Consider the following 17,292-nt stretch of genomic DNA (forward strand, 5'->3'; position numbering starts at 1 on the left):
CATTTTGACCTGGTTCCTAAAGGAAAGTGGAAACGGCACCAGGCAGATCTCAAGGGGAAGGGCACATGAGGTGTGACCAGTAAAAAAGCCCTGCCTCTGCTTGCCACCTATCTCACCTCTGAAGGTGAAGCACAGAGAGTAGGGCTTCTGAGGAAGATCTTAGCAGGTAGGTTGGACAGTATGACAGAGCTGGCCCTTCAAGTACCCTAGTCCCCAAGCCATTTAGGGTCTGAAAGGTAAGAGCCAGCCCTTTGAATTGTGCCCAGAAACAGAATGCCAGGGCAGATTTTTCAGCACAGGTTGGGATTAAAGTCAAGTATCACTGACAGGAAGATACACACAGAATAGCAATGGCAGCAGATAACCAGAATTATTGACTAACTAAGCATTTTGGATAATGAGGGATCAACTGGGTTCCTTAAGTTTGATTTAGTATGCATCAGATGCAGCTGGTCTCAAATAATTTCACACGCTCACAAAACAGTAAAGGGATATACTTTAATTGATCTACTTCTTACAAAGGACTTAGAAAGAGGAGACAAGTTTTCCGAGTCTGATAGAGGTCCTCAAGTATTCTGCTCTGCAATACTGTCTGAAAAAGAATCCAGCAAGACTCCAATAGCTTGCATTTTCCCCCCAGCAGCAGAGGATATATATGTATCTTAGAAAGTGTGCATGTATAAAACACATGTCATTTTAAATATGGCATCCCTAAATGCTCTGCTGAACTGGCGCATCATTATACTTGGAAGAAAGCAAGAGACAGATCTTATTTATTTCTGTAGTGAACAAAACAGAATGAAAACTTGGGTTATACGCAGTCTTAAGGAACTAATAGTGTTATTGAAAGTAAAGCCTTCCCCAAGTACTGGGAGAACAATCTTGCCTTCTCCCTGCTGGCTTATATTTGTTGGGTTGTTTTTACAAGCATTCCCCTAGGAAAATCCTAGAAGTGTAGCAAAATCAGTCCTGTAAAAGGGATAGTCCTGAACTCCCAATATTGGAGGACTAACATCTCAAAGATAGGACATTTTGGAGGACTTTCATTCATAGGGTCGCCATGAGTTGGAAGCGACTTGACGGCACTTAACACACACACACACACACACACACACACACACAACATCTCAATTTGAACAACCGCCACAGGCAACTTCAGTCAGAGGTTTCTTGCCACTTACCGAGACTAAGTTTTCTTCCACAAAAGGAGTGAGCATGTGAGAACGAATAGTGACCATGATGTCGCTGAAATCCAAACCAGTAATCACACCGGTTTTGTTTTTATCTTTCAGTGCAAATGCTTGCCGTGCGTGTTCTAACTGCAGCTCCTGGGGGAAAAAACACACACAAAAAAAAATACAGGAAGTGGGTGCAACAAGAGTCTCTGCTACAACAAACAAGAATCATTCACTACTCCGCAGGCCATTTATCAAATTAAAGACCTAACCAAACTCAGAAAGATCTCCCAGAAAACATCATCTAGAGCTCCATTTGTCAGATACAAACCCAAATTTATCTGATAGTATGGCTAGATTTGCCTGGCTGGCAACTAAGACAAATTGAGCTTAAGGCTCTGGAATAACCAATCTGTGATTAGAATCTCTACTGTTTTTTGCGTATCTTGGAGGATTTTATCCTTTTATTCGTTTTTAGTCTCCATTACATTTTTATCTTTTGTATCATCAGTCCATAACTATTTATGCATGTATTTAATTTCAACTTTTAGGATATTTGATGGTCTATGACTGCAAATTAAGTCTGTTGTGATCAGAAAGGAGTGGGTTTTTGAACAGCACTTCCAACTACCGTTGCAGCTATCGGAAAAATCCCAATCTGTGCCGTATGCAACCTCCTTTGTGTTGGAAGGTGATAGAGACTGATTCAAAAGGTCATGGCCTGAAATGAGAACTAGAGTTTATGTTTTCTTTTGTGCACAAAATTCTACCCCGTTGTGGTTGCCAAGAAAAGCTATGAACACTATCTGGTGACATCTCAGAAGCTGGTGAGCTGCTTATCAGAGTTTATAGCAGCCAGAGTGTGGGGCTCTGTTGCCCTATTCAGTGTTTCAGCCTGGAGACAGGAAGACATGGAAGGAATAATTTAAAAAATCAGGGGGATATCCACCCCAAGAGGACCTTTTCTATTTTTCTGATGGAAAAATTGGAAATATGGGGTATACTGGGAAAAACCGCCAGAAAATATTGCTTTTCTTTGTATTGCATATATTTTGTTTCCCTCCCCCCACATTTCTATTTGTACAAAAACCTTCCCTCACCCCTAGCTTCACAATGTCTACAGACTTCACCATTCTTGGCTTTCCCAAAGAATCAATTTATTTGCAGATGAATTCAGGAAGAACACGCCATTATAGAAAAATGTTCTTGATTTATACTTGATGCAAAGTTGACTTTTCTTGACATAGGATTTAATTTAGTTTGGCACAGAATGCTTCCCGCCCCCCGCCCCCCAGGGTCACTGTTAGGAGGAGGGAGTATCAGCACATACATGGCCTTGATCACATGTTAAAATATTTAACCCAAAACACTGTAATCACACTGCAATCAAACAGAGCCCAACAACACAATAGCAGCCATGCTGGATCAGCGCAGTGGTCCGTCCAGCTGAACGTTCTTTCTCATGCAGTGGCCAACTAGATGCCTCTGAAAGGTCTACAAATGGGGCAGGGAGACCAAAGCCTGCCTATATGGTTGCCCCAGGTCCTGGTTTTCATAGCCAACGTGGAAGTTCCATTTAGATATTGTGGCTAATAGTCATTGATGGACTTATCAACCATTAATGAGTCTGATCCTCCTTTAAAGCTTACTAAATTAGCGGGCATCATTACAACCACAGCAGTGAATTCCACAAGTAAGCTGCCCTTTGAGTGAAGAAGTACTTCTTTTTGTCCGTCCTAATCTGCCATACATCAATTTTCATGGGTACAGTATGAGTTCTAGCATTATAGGAGAGAGAAAAATTTATCTCTTATCCAACTTCTTTCATCCAGGCACTATTTTAAAAACCTACACCATGTCCCCCCTTAGTCTCCTTTTGTCTACAGTAAAAACGCTCTAATTCTGTAAAATTCCCTTGTTAGGAAAATGATCCAACCCCTTGATAATTTTCTGCATGTTCTCCAGAATAACGGTATCCTTTGTGAGACAGGGACCATAACTGTATCATGTACCCCAAATGTTGCAGCACTATAAATCTTGTTTAGAGTTGTTTTCTGTTGCCCCAGAAGGTTGGACCAGAACCAACGGGTTGAAATTAAATCAAAAGAGTTTCCATCTACACATTAGGAAGAATTTTCTAACAGAGCGGTTCCTCAGTGGAACAGGCTTCCTCGGGAGGTGGTAAGCTCTCCTTCCCTGGAGGTTTTTAAGCAGAGGCTAGACGGCCATCTGTCAGCAATGCTGATTCTATGGTCTTAGGCAGATCATGAGAGGGAGGGCATCTTGGCCATCTTCTGGGCATTGAGTAGGGAGTTGTGAATTTCCTGCATTGTGCAGGAGGATGGACTAGATGACCCTGGTGGGACCTTCCAACGCTATGATTCTTTGATCCCAATACTATTCTTTCCAATCCCTTTCCTAATTATCCATAGCATAAAATTTGCCTCTATCACTACTGCCACACACTAAGTTAACATTTTAACTGAGGTATCCCTAAGATTCTCCTCCCTGGGCAGTCACTGCCAGTCTCGATCCTACTGGTATACATTTAAAGTAAAGGTTTAAATTTCATCATTCATTTATTCATCATTCATTTAGTCACTGAATCTCATTGGACCCTTCTGGAGCTTCTTCCAATCTGCTTCAGTTCTTACCATCATGAATAATTCAGGGTCACCTACAAGCACGGCCGCTTCACAGCTCAGCTCGGCCCCAATTCCACATCATTTACGAACAAATTTAATGGCATTGGACTGGCCCCAACACTGATCTCCAAGGAACCCCCATTACTGACTGACTTTCACTGTGAAGCCTGTCCATTTAGTCTTACTCCCTGTTGTTCAACCAGTTCCTAATCCCCAAAAGAACCCATCATCGTATTCCATCATTGCTAAATTTACTCCAGAGCCTTTGGCAAGGGACTTGGCTAAAATGTCCCCCCCACAAAGTCCAAGTGTATAACTTCTTCCAGATAACTCTTGTCCACATGCTTGTTAATCCCCTCAAAGAACTCCAAAAGGCTGGTGAGTCAGCACTTTCCTTTAAAGAAACCATGCTGATTCTTCCTCAGTACTGCTAGTTCCTCCATGTGGTTGATAATGCTGTCATTAACAACACTTTCCAATTTACCTGGCAAAGGCATTACACTAACTGCACTATAATTTCCTGGATCTCCTCTGGATCTTTTTTTTAAATCAGTACTATAGCTGTTACCGCACTACGGTAGGTATTCCCAGCGATGTATTAAGAGTTTGAAACTGTTATAAAAAATACTGTTCGCACTTTGTTTGGCCCCTTTAGCTGTGAAGACGTCTTCTAACCATTTTTTAGCCGTGGCATCCAAAAACCCTTTTAAAGCGATGTTTTTTATAACATTTTCAAACTCTTAATACATCGCTGGGAATACCTAGCGCGGTAACAGCCTATATTTACCACCTTCCAATCCTCTGAAAGGCAGGCCAATTTTAGCAACAAAGTGTATATATTTGAATTGGAGTTCCTTAAGAACCATCAGGTATATGCTAGCCAGATCCAGTGACTTGGAGCCCTAGAACTTCATCTCTCAGTATCTGTATTTGATTTTGTTCTTCTAACAACATTATTGAAAACAGCTGCTCCCACATGGGCAACTGTCCCCTATTTTCAGAGGGTAGTCATGTTGGTCTGCAGTGGAAGAGCTAGATTTGAGTCCAGGAGCACCTCAGAGACCAACCAGATTTTTGGGGTATAAGCTTTCAAGAGCCAAAGCTCCTTTCGTCAGATACCAATCTTTCTCCAGCAGCCCTTCTGCACTTCTTCAAGGGACTTCAACTATTGTCCAGGCTGGTTTCTTGTTTTTGTTCTTACTGCTTATCTTTTTTAGCAATATGCTTCTCATTGTCTCCTTTTGCCTGTCTTATTGTCATCTTACATTGGATTTGCCAGAAACGTTCCTCTTCCTTCTCCTTTTATAAGGAAGCCTTCTTGTCTTCCATGGATTTCTTGACTGTGCTACTTAACGATGTTGGTCTCCTCTTAAAAATGAACATAAGAAAGGCCATGCTGGATCAGACCAAGGCCCATCAAGCCCAGCAGTCTGTTCACACAGTGGCCAACCAGATGCCTCTAGGAAGCCCACAAACAAGATGACTGCAGCAGCATTGTCCTGCCTGTGTTCCACAGCACCTAATATAATGAGCATGCTCCTCTAATACTGGAGAGAATAGGTGTGCATCGTGACTAGTATCCGTTTTTTCCCAGTAGTCATGAATAGCCCTCTCCTCCATGAACATTCACAGCGGGTAGCCGTGTTAGTCTGTCTGCAGTAGTAGAAAAGAGCAAGAGTCCAGTAGCACCTTAAAAGACTAACAAAAATATTTTCTGGCAGGGTATGAGCTTTCTGAAGAAGTGAGCTGTGGATCACAAAAGCTCATACCCTGCCAGAAAATATTTTTGTTAGTCTTTTAAGGTGCTACTGGACTCTTGCTCTTTTCTACTACTCCATGAACATGTCCACTCCCTTCTTAAAGCCTTCCAAGTTGGCAGCCATCACCACATCCTGGTGTATGAAGAAATACTTCCTTTTATCAGTTTTGAATCTCTCACCCTCCAGCTTCAGCAGATGACCCGGTGTTCTAGTATTATGAGAGAGGGAGAAAAGCTCCCTCATCTGAGACACGTATTTTCCATTTATTATTTCCAACCATCCTGAAAAGACACAAGTTCCTTTACCCTCATCAGCTTCCTTTTGACTAATATCCTCGTGTTTACAAAGTTCTCTTTGGAAATCAAATGTGGTTGTGTTGGAATTTTGGGGCAGCTTTCCATTTACATAAACGCTAAACCCAATAGGAAGAAATCACTTTCCCCAGTTGGCACATTAATACATATATCTCACACCAGGCCCTGACAGAACCACCCAGGACCAAATTCAGGTTCAGAGTCATCTCCCCTCTATTGGCTCCATGACCAAATGCTCACAGACATAATCATTTTGAGTAGATGGGAGTTTTGTCTCTTTTGCATGATCTGGACACACTTCTACCCAGTCGGCAAGAGATGGAAAATGATTTAGGGCAATTCTTTTTCTTTCATGAGTAAGTACCTGGCAAGCAAATCTTGTATAGCTGGTCACTACAAGCACAAACCTGGTTTTCTGACATGGATTCAGGCATGCAAATCTTTATTTTTAGGATCAGGGTGACAGAAAGCTATCCTTGCCACGATCTCGTGGAATGGACCACATTATCCACACAACAGCACTTCAAATATACATACATTAAGACATACAATGCGTGGCTTAAAGATACTCACACTGGGGAAGTAACTGCAGCTGTATTTTGATTAGCCAATCATCAGCCCAGCAAGTGCCTTTAGCATAACGTAAATCGATTCATAGCAAGTTCAACAGCATTAATGCAGCACAAGAATCATTATCATAACAAAAATATAAATAACTAACCTGCAAAAATTGAGTGAATTCTGAATATGTCAGGTGTTTCTTTCTATTATGTCCAAAGTGCAATCGGATAAACTCACAGTCCCAATTAAAAGGGATGTGATGGTGAATAATGGTCTGCCCAAATATTTCTTTTACATTTTCTTTGGGATGAAACAAAAAAAATTAAGTTTATTAGAAAAAGAAAACATTTCAGCCCTGCTTCAAATTCTTCTAACAGGAAAAAAATATTCTTGAAGAAAAGCCCCATCGAACAGATAAACCTTTATGTTAGAGACCTGTTTATTCTGCAAAAAAAAACACACACCACTTTGTATAGAATAGATCTTAATACTACTTGTGTATTAATACTATGTAGATCTTCAAGATCCATGATTTGCCTTATTCAGTTTTAATTAAGAAGCAATTTATTTCTTTCATTACAAATACCTGGTACTTTGCATGCTGATATAAAATCAATGGTGTGTTTCTTGATTCTACAACGTGTCAGATTAAGGCCTTATTGAAAGGCAATGAATGCCTACATTTCAGTATAACACAATATTCCTCAGACTATGCACAGTGTGATTGAGACTTGATTATTACATTCATACTTGTCTGAATGCAACTATTAAAGACAGGTATACGACATGCCATCCAAGTAGTGTCATTATCATCACAGAAAAATACATTAACTATTTCAAGATCATGACCAAAAATATGACCCTCATGGAGAACATCTTAACCATGTAAAGTGCCCAATTACACTAATGTTTAAAATAATGTCAAGGACACAGTATTGGGCCTATTCAGACAATAGGTACCAGTGACCTGGTAAGTGTACTAAGGGTGTGTTCCTTTCATCTGCTTCCTCCTGAAAGGGGGGGGGGGCAACATACACCCTACAGCATTTCACAAATGAAAATGGGGACATGATTGTACTGTCATAACAAGGATCACTGGTAGAACCCCATCGCTCACTGTGCCTTTATTTCACACTGCTGGAAGTTCCACTTGGTAGGTTACATTCAGTTATTGTTCAATTGTGTATCCTCCATCCTTTGCTGCTATGGTTAAAGCTAAACTCAGATAAACATAATTGTAGTACATACAGTTTAAACCACTATCTTCTGGTATACAGAGAGATACCCCATCTAGACACTAACCAGGTCCAGACCTGCTTAGTTTCATCAGGATGGCTGCTTCAGGGGCCCTTAAAACTGTTTCCTTTAAATAGGAGAGTGTTTGAACATACATAATAGCATCTAATCCAAGCTTTACCATATTTATCCCTGCGTAGTACTTTCCCAGTGCTGTGACTAGGGGGGGAAAAACCCTCAGTATTTCTGGGGACAGGTTTCAGAGTCAGGCAAATTATGAATTCAAATAAATGCAATAAAAACTTAGAAGATGGTAAGCATCTCCAAACACAGAAGGAGAGTAAGAAGAACATGATGAACCCTTATTGGGCTACCCCATAAGAAACATCTGTACAATCCCCATTTGCCATCTTTTAAAAACAAAGTAGTGCAAACACAACATAGCTGTAAGGTACAGAATTTTCCCAGAATGAAATAAGTTCAATTTAAGGCCCTCACCTGCTTAAAGACTTTTTAGTTGATTAATCACCTGCCTTTAAAGTGACTGAATTTAAATGTATTTACATATCAGGGTTTCCACACTAGTTTAAGTCTACAATTACTTGTAATTTATTAAACAAAGGTTTTCCCGTTGTTATTACAAGAAAAAGCCATCCTTAATCACTTTATTTATTTATTACTTCCACTTTGACTGTACTGAAAAAGGTAAAGGTCCCCTGTGCAAGCACCAGGTCATTCCTGACCCATGGGGTGATGTCACATCCCGACATTTCCTAGGCAGACTCTGTTTACGAGGTGGTTTGCCGTTGCCTTCCCCAGTCATCTTCCCTTTACCCCCAGCAAGCCCGGTACTCATTTTACCGGCCTTGGAAGGATGGAAGGCTGAGTCAACCTCGAGCCGGCTACCTGAAACCAACTTCTGTTGGGATCGAACTCAGGTAGTGAGCAGAGCTTGGACTGCAGTACTGCAGCTTACCACTCTGTGCCACGGGGCTCTTCCTGTACTTACAAGCTTTTAAAAAAGCTTTTAAAAGCCCCTACTTACAACAATATAAATAAAAATACTTCACTGGCCAAATTTTTTAGCGACACACGCATCAGGTAATTGAAGCTGATTCAGCTATTGTCTATTAGTTAATATAATTGAAGTTTGCCAACTGCTTAGAAATACACAGTAGAGGTTGGGGGGAGAGAAATAGCTCTGTATAGCCCATCCGCACACAGCAGCCATCTTCTCCGCCTTTCAGATAGAAAGATTATTCCTGATAGTCATAGTGCCAGCTAGGACTTTTACAGGGAGCGTTTCCATTGTTGTGTTTAGTCTGACACTGTGGACAAGAAGTCACTTGCCCCATAATATCAGCCTTGTAGAATGCGATGCTCATAAAACTGCCATTTAGCAATTTAAAAACACTCTGTATATCAATCTTGCACCATTTTGTCTAGTTTGGCTCTTAGACTGACACATTACAGCTTGCAGTCCCTGGCGAATGGAAGTAGGGGTAGCGTTGCCACATGGTTTCAGCAAAATTACAGGACACGCTGTGTGAGCTGGGAGGAACGCTGAGCCCAGCCCCTGCTTCTTCACGCTGTTTGGGCTTGGAGAAGGTGCCACTGAAGATGTGCTTCTGCCCTGACACCTCCTTCACCTGCTGGCCTCCTTCCCCTGGCAGCCATCTTTGAAGGCAGCTGGAACGGGCCCAGCCCCTCCATCAGTGTCCCGGCACTTCCCACGGCCCAGCTGTCTTCTCCTCTGGCCGGGCCACCGAAAGTGCCCCAGTCACCCAGGCTTCCTCACAAAAATACCACATGTTTGAATGTCCAGTATTTTTTCAGGTTTTTCCCTTCACAATCAGTTAAAATACTGGACTGTCTGGGTTAATACCAGACACCTGGCAGCATTAAGTAGGGCTGATTTCCCTAGATTCCTCTCTACTGCTGCAGACCTCCAACTTTCCCCCCTCATACTGTTCCTCAGGGGTCTCCTATGCCCAAGGTGTGGCATTTCAGAGATAATTTTTGGCTTCAGCAGAAGAGGGGAATCAAACCCGGTTCTCCAGATTAGAGTCCGCCGTCTTAACCACCACACCACGGTGGCTCAATTAAGCTGTATGAAAATCTTTCATATGTGGGTGCTGATGTACGTTTTCTGATGTACGCTTTTAATGATAGACACAGATTCTGGTGGGGTAAAAAACGTCAAAAAAATCTGAATCTCAATGCTTCCCTCCAAATATTGGTGCAAAGTGTTCTGAGAAGTCATTTGTTCCAGGGGTTAAAAAAAAAATCAGCTAACACAGATCACGAGAAGCCTCTCAGTATAAACTCAAGGAATAGCTTTTATCGAAGAGGGCCAGCTGTTGGTGATCTACCCTACCTAGGACAGCCTAGGACATATAAAAATGTCAAGGGACTCTAGTGCTAGAGCAGTCAGAGAAAAGTGCTGCTTATGGAAGCTTGATATGTCAGTCTTGTCATTTCCTACCCCCTTGCCACTTATAGCTTAAAGAAATCCCTCTTAACTCTCCATCGTTCCCTTTCTCCTATCAGATTTAGAGGTAGATAGTGAGAAAATCCATCAAGCTGCCAAATATTTAACTCAAGGTAATGATTCTAAAACTATCCTGGTAAATGACACTGGCATTTGGCCCAAGAGAGTTTGTTGAACATGTATAACATTATTATAAGCTTTATACACTCCAATGTATTTTATGCATTTTAGGCATCTATGTGGTATATGTATATGCTTATGACTTTGTTAACAAGCAATAAACAACAACAACAACTACAACTACTACATAGCTTAAAGAAACGCAGAGAAAACAGCCAGCTCTGAAAAGGCAAATTGCGCTTCACCATTCACAGGGTTCAGCAAGATGCATGCTAACCAATGTCATGTAGCAGAATCAAATGTTGGCCTTGAACTCGAACACTTGGTTTAAAATCCCCACGTGGCCATCACGTCCCCGCTTGGTGGTGCCTCGGAAGTCATTACCTCTCAGCCTAATCTACCTTGTTACTGTGAGGATTTTTTAAAAAATGTAGCAACAGAACTTCAGCCTATAAACCAACGCCCTTGCTTTAACTCCAGCTATATTTGCATCCAGTGATGTCACCAAATGGCCTCTGATTGGTTGGGATAATTTTCGGAAGATCAGAAAGGACACAATGGCATTAAAGAAGCAATGATCCTCACTCTTCCCCAAGAAATCCTGTTTCAGCCACCTTGAAAGCACTGTTGGCAGACAGTTGCGGCCTTGTCTGAACCACAAAGTTTATCTAGGCTATAGGAATCACGATGTTTGACTACACCAGTCTTTGTGTGTGTGTGTGTGCACGCGCGTGCGTGCGCAATAGCCAACTGAAGAAAAAGCACCAAACAACTTCCAAGGTAAATGACTTGGATCTATGAAGAAAACATACTTTGTCCCATTACCCTCATTTTAAGGGAGAGTTCTGAAACGCCCCAGAACTGCCCTCACTACTTTTTCCTCTTAGCTGAAATGACTTTAGCACTGCACCAGCAGAGTTCTTACCAAAGGTCACTTGTCCGTTGCCGCTCTTGTCGAACAGCTGGAAAGCAACAATAAACATTGCATCTGGTGTGCATAAAACTGACTCGAACGCCAGAAACTCTTGATAGGAGATCAGTCTACAAATTAAAAAAATACAAAAACACAAGTTTCAGGCACATGGAGAAACTTTATTGTATAACATACTTGCAGGTGATACTTCCTTACATCTATTTGTACTTATCTCAATCCCCCCAAAAGGATACGACACAGCTTATTCGCTTGAACTAGCACCTTGACTTTATATCCAGGAATCCCCCTAGAAGCACATTATAATCTAGATATACAGTATAATGGCCACCTAGCCTCTGCTTAAAAACCTCCAGGGAAGGAGAGCTTACCACCTCCTGAGGAAGCTTGTTCCACTGAGGAACCGCTCTAACTGTTAGAAATTTTTTCCTAATGTCTAGACAGAAACTCTTCTGATTTAATTTCAACCCGTTGGTTCTGATCCGACCTTCTAGGGCAGGGGTGGGGAACCTTTTTTCTGCCAAGGGCCATTTAGATATTTATAATATCATTTGCTGGCCATACAGAATTATCAACTTAAAATTAGCCTGCTATATTCTTGGGCAGTCCTAGCAGCTCCATAGCTAACGACTCTTCTTCAAGGCAGAAAAAAGGTTCATTTTCTCGGCAAAACAAACTCACATCCGCCTTGAATAAAGGCTATTGCTGTCTGCAGGAGGGGACAGATCACCAGTCTTAGATCCTTCTGAGCTAGAGATCTGCCAGGACCCACGAAGGGCCAGACCAAATGTTTTCGCGGGCCTTATACGGCCCCCGGGCCTGACGTTCCCCACCCCTGTTCTAGGGCAACAGAAAACAACTCGGCACCATCCTCTATATGACAGCCCTTCAAGTATTTGAAGATGGTTATCATATCCCCTCTCACTCTTCTCCTCTTCAGGCTAAACATACCCAGCTCGTTCAACCTTTCCTCATAGGACTTGGTCTCCAGACCCCTCGACATCTGTGTTGCCCTCCTTTGGACATGTTCCAGCTTGTCTACATCCTTCTTAAATTGCGGTGCCCAAAACTGAACACATCATGGTGCATGCGAAAATTGTGAGGGGTTTTTTCCTTCCACTGCCACAATGGAGATTGCCAATGAGAGGTCCTCTGCTACAGCAGAGGCCTGGCAACTCTATATGCGTAGCAGATACTCTACTACTGAGCCATAGCCCTTTGAGTCATTCCAGAGGTCCACCAAATGCTTTGATGAGGACGATGACATAGAGGGACCATCCAGTCTAGGAAACACAGGAAGTTGTAACTCACCACCTATATGCTTGTTGGCTACTATCCTCCTTGCTCAAATCAAACCAAAAATTGAAGGATAAGGACTGGAGATGTTGCAAAAGGTATCACACACACACACTCCACACACAGAGAGAAATAGTTACAGGTTTCTCTGGCAGAGTTTCATTAAAAACTATGCCTGGGAGAAATGCTGTGGTTTGCCATTGCCTGCCGCCGGGTGGGCTGAGAGAGTTCAGAGAGAACTGTGACTGGCCCAAAGTCACCCAGCAGCCTTCATGTGGAGGAGTGAGGAATCAACCCCAGATCTCCAGATTAGAGTTCGCTGCTCTTGACCACTATACCATGCTGGCTCTTGCTGCTGTTACTGTAACACCAATTGACATTTTATTTAGAAAGTGCTCGAAATTTAAAAAACAACAACCCGAAAGCAGTACAACAAGGAACATAAAAGCATTTAGAACATCAAAGGTTACATCTACACATATAATGACCCTTAAGAATTTAAGGGCCTTTTAATTTCAAATGAATGAAGACATTTACCAAAAAATGTTATTTTTCAAAAATATTGGTTTGTATTTTAACCGTCACCTTTCACCACCTCTTTATCACTATTCTCTGATGGCATCTTTAACCTCTGCCCCAATATATGTCAACTTCTTGGCTATTGTCCAACAGCATCTGCACTCCCCCACTAAATAAATTGGGAGACCTACGTAAAGAGGAGACAACAGTAGGCACATGGGGCGGCTCAGAAACAGAGTGGGTTAAAAGGCTACGTTTGAGGCAAGTGGACATTCTGCAAATTAGTTTCAGAAAGTGTTTTCACAACAAAGAATATTTACCGTCCATAAGTAATGTTTTAAAAGCTCTGTGTATTATGACCTTATCTTGATTAGGCAAACAGTGATTAGAATATAATAGACTGCATTTTTGTGGGGCTCTCGGGGGTGTGATGCGAGAGACAGACCTCACACCACACATGATTTTTTCCCATTTCTCAAACGGTGCATTTGACCACTGTCACCAAAGACCCCAGAGTCTTTCGCCTAAAACACTCAGAGAATAGGATTTCTTTTTGGCAATAGTAAAGAAACAGGTAAACGTATTACAACTAAAAATGTATCCATTACTTATTTGCAATTCAGCTTCCCATAAGCGTTACAAATCAAACCCTCACCAACATCTTAAAGACCACCACAAACTTATATTTTTCCTGTATTCAGAAGAAGAAGAGTTGGTTTTTATATGCCGATTTCCCTACCCTTTAAGAAGAATCAAACCAGCTTACAATCGTCTTCCCTTCCCCTCGCAACAGACACCCTGTGAGGTAAGTGGGGCTGAGAGAGCTCTAAGAGAACTGCAACTAGCCAAAGGTCACCCAGCTGGCTTCATGTGTAGGAGTGGGGAAACAAACCCGATTCATCAGATTAGAGTTTGTCGCTCATGTGGAGGAGTGGAGAATCCAACCCAGTTCTCCAGATTAGAGTGCGCCGCTATTTAACCACTACACCACTACAGACATGTTCAAATGCTATCTGAAAACTGAGGCAATGGTCTGAAGATTCATGTCCATGGGTGGGGATTGCACACCCCAGGAGCACTCAAGTTTATACTTTTTGTTGTAATAGTTCTGTCAGCTGAAGACGCAAGTTGCTTTTTTTCAAATCCAACGACGGCTAGCCTCTTTAGCTCCCTTTGAGGTTTATGCCACAGAAGATCTCAATGCTATAGGAAGAAAGTCACCACTCCCAACCAAAGGCCACAAACTGGCAAAGTCCTCACCCATCCTTTGTCTGATCGGCCACTCCTGCCAGCAGCTGCACAGTCTTAGGGTTAGAACGAGGATCCGTGTACAGTCCCAGGTATCGCTGCACAAAATCCCTTGGTGTCATGTAACGTTCGCCATCTTGATCAACACTGGCATACTACAGCAAAGACAAATAAAAATTATTACAAATTATGCATGAGTTAATATGGCAAGGCTGGGATCCACAGAGACTTGGGCACACGCACAAAGTGCTTCCACACACCTACAGGGGTATATGTATGTGTATACTGACTTTCCTTTCCAGCGACAGTGGAATGATAGTCCGGAGGACCTCCTAACCTGTGAGGACACAGAGGATGCTGTAGTAATGTAACGTCAGCTTAACACACGTGGAGTTCAGTACACTGCCCTATGGATCCTGCCCTGTACAGTTTAGATATGTCAAAACCATTTATCAGAGACATGACACGATAATATCTACCGACTCACTGCAATGCACTGATGTTGGGAAAAGACAAATACATGTGTTGACATTCTCTAGTGAAAATGTTAGAAGGCATCACATTTGCATTGTTTAAAAGGATGCCACACTTTACATATATAGCCTAACACCTCCTCACTAAAGGTCTTGTGTGTTTAAAATGTGAATGTTTTATTTGCTCTTCATAGTCTCAGGATGCCCTGACCTGGATGGCCCAGGATAGCCTGATCTCATCAGATCTCAGAAGCTAAGCAGGGTCAGCCCTGGTTAGTATTTGGATGGGAGACCACCAAGGAAGACCAGGGTTGCTGTGCAAAGGAAGGCATTGGCAAACCATCTCTGTTGGTCTCTTGCCATGAAAACCCAAAAAGGGGTCGGCTGCGACCTGACGGCACTTCACACACAGCGATGCAGCCATGAGCTGGAGGTGGCGGGGGGCCGAGCGGCCAAAGTTCAGCGACCGGGCCATCCCACACCCGCATGGACCTGGCGGTGGCCGGCTAATGCAATGGGGCAGGTGCTGGGCTTCGCCCACTGCAGTAGGTCTCCGCCAGCGGGCGAGCGGGCGAGGAGGGGGAGAGAGGCGGGCTGGGCTGGGCTCTGCAGACCCCCTCCCGCCTGGCCTCCCAGGGATTGCGGTGTGGACGGGGAGAGGTGCCCTGGGGCACCACACACCGCACCGCGCACTGGCCGGTGGGGTGCGGGGCGCTGGGTGGGCCTGCCCAGGGCTGCCCCCAGCCCCGCTTCGGATGTGAGCCAGGCCTCTGCGGGCAACAGCTCTGCAAATTTGAACAGAGGTCTTGCCCTCCCCAATCCTGCTTCCGGAGATTCTTTTAACAGGAGATGTCAGGGTTCGATCGAGGACCTCCCTGTATGCTAAGCACAAGCTGTACTATGAAGAGATGGGCCCCTCTCCAAGGGGAAGCAGCACGATTCAATCCATTTAAATGCATTTGCAGCTATTAAAGTGTGTTGTACTTATACATAAATGTTGCTCCAGATAGGCCATGGAATTTTTTTCACATTTTCTTGGAGGCTCTGACAAACCATCTTTTGACAGTTTAAAGATAATTACACCCAAACAAGCTGAAGATTCCATGCAAGCAGATAATAATACATGAACTCTGGAATGCTTTGAGAAAACTGTAATGTACGCAAGGTATTAATACCCTGAACAAAAGGAATCCAAACAGTGCATCAATAAAATCCAGCTTGTACATTCAGAATAAATCATGTTACACAGGGAAGTAAGTATATGTTGCACTGTTTACTGTGATGCCAAGCCTCAGGCTGTCAAAAGATCTGGAGGTTCACTATTTATAGTGTACCAATCCCATTATTTTATGTGTTCCCAACACACACTCTTATCATAAACCCCTGGCCAACACAACCCAGCCAAATAAATAAATAAAAATCATCTAGGCTATTTGGGGGAAGTGGGCAGTAATCAATGGAATCCTGCCCCCATAACACAAAAGTCTCCTGAACTTTAAGGTAAGATGTGTAACTTCTTGCATACCTAACTTTAAACGACTAGCATCATAATGCAATTGTACTAGACTGCAATTTAATTAGTTCATTTTTATCCCACCCTTTCTTGGAGAGAGGGCCGTGGTTCAGGGGAACGCCATCTGCCTGGCATGAAGAAAGTCTCAGGTTCAACCCCAGCATCTCCCATTAAAAGGATCAGGTGGTAGGAGATGAAAAGATCTGTACTTGAGACCTTGGAGAGCCACTGCCAGTCAGAGTAGACAATACTGAACTTGATGGACCAAAGGTCAGATTCAGTATAAAGCAGCTTCCTGGAGTTCAGGGCATTGTCCATCATTGCCTCCTACTCCATTTTACCCTCACAATACATACTCTCTCACAACTATTTTATGGTGTGTGAGTGTAACTCCCAAGTAAGCTTCCATAGCAGAATAAGGATTTAGATGAATCTCCTAAATCCTAGTCCAGTACCCTTACCACTACATCGTAAGAGCATCTCAGCAGGAAACTGCTCATCTGGCTCCAAACGTGGGACAGAACATCAAAGGCAGTCCTTTGCTTTTGCCTGCATTCCACTTGCATGACTATGAAAATTACCTCATTCAGTCACTTGAAGCCTTTTAAGAGCGGCACAAAAACCAAAACATCAGCAGGCGTGGCCTTTCCCATCAAAGCGCCATACTGGAGATATTATGCCGGTAAGGTCTTCCCTTCCATGCAACTCTAAGAAAGGTGGGAGCCTTTTCAGGTTTAACCTGGCAAACTGAATCTCAACCATTGCATATACTGTTGTGATAACAATTCCTATTTAGAGATGCTCCCATACAGGATACTGAGATAGGGAAATACAAGAGCAAGATTAGGGGGCTGTGGTTCAGTGGTAGAGCATGCAGAAGGTCCCAGGTTCCATCTCCAGCATCTCCAGTGAAAGCATCCAGGTCATGTGAAAAACCTCTACCTGAGTACCTAGAAAGGGGCTTCCACTCAGAGCAGGTGATATTGAATGTAATGGACTAATGGTCTGAT

The 17,292-nt window shown here is 42.9% G+C and overlaps 1 protein-coding gene across 1 annotated transcript in view; it reads right to left on the reverse strand.

Annotated features, from left to right (window-relative positions):
- The window catches only part of SLC25A12 (solute carrier family 25 member 12), a 70,971-nt gene that overhangs the window by 41,611 nt on the left and 12,068 nt on the right, over positions 1–17,292 (reverse strand). Inside the window, exons 3-6 of the mRNA XM_056861115.1 lie at positions 14,309–14,451; positions 11,228–11,343; positions 6,616–6,755; positions 1,182–1,328 (exon numbers count right to left, since the gene is read on the reverse strand). Of these exons, the coding sequence (XP_056717093.1) occupies positions 1,182–1,328; positions 6,616–6,755; positions 11,228–11,343; positions 14,309–14,451 (546 nt within the window). The remainder of the gene's footprint in view (positions 1–1,181; positions 1,329–6,615; positions 6,756–11,227; positions 11,344–14,308; positions 14,452–17,292) is intronic.

Source organism: Euleptes europaea, chromosome 15 (genome assembly GCF_029931775.1).
Source record: "Euleptes europaea isolate rEulEur1 chromosome 15, rEulEur1.hap1, whole genome shotgun sequence".
NCBI classification, from domain to species: domain Eukaryota; kingdom Metazoa; phylum Chordata; class Lepidosauria; order Squamata; family Sphaerodactylidae; genus Euleptes; species Euleptes europaea.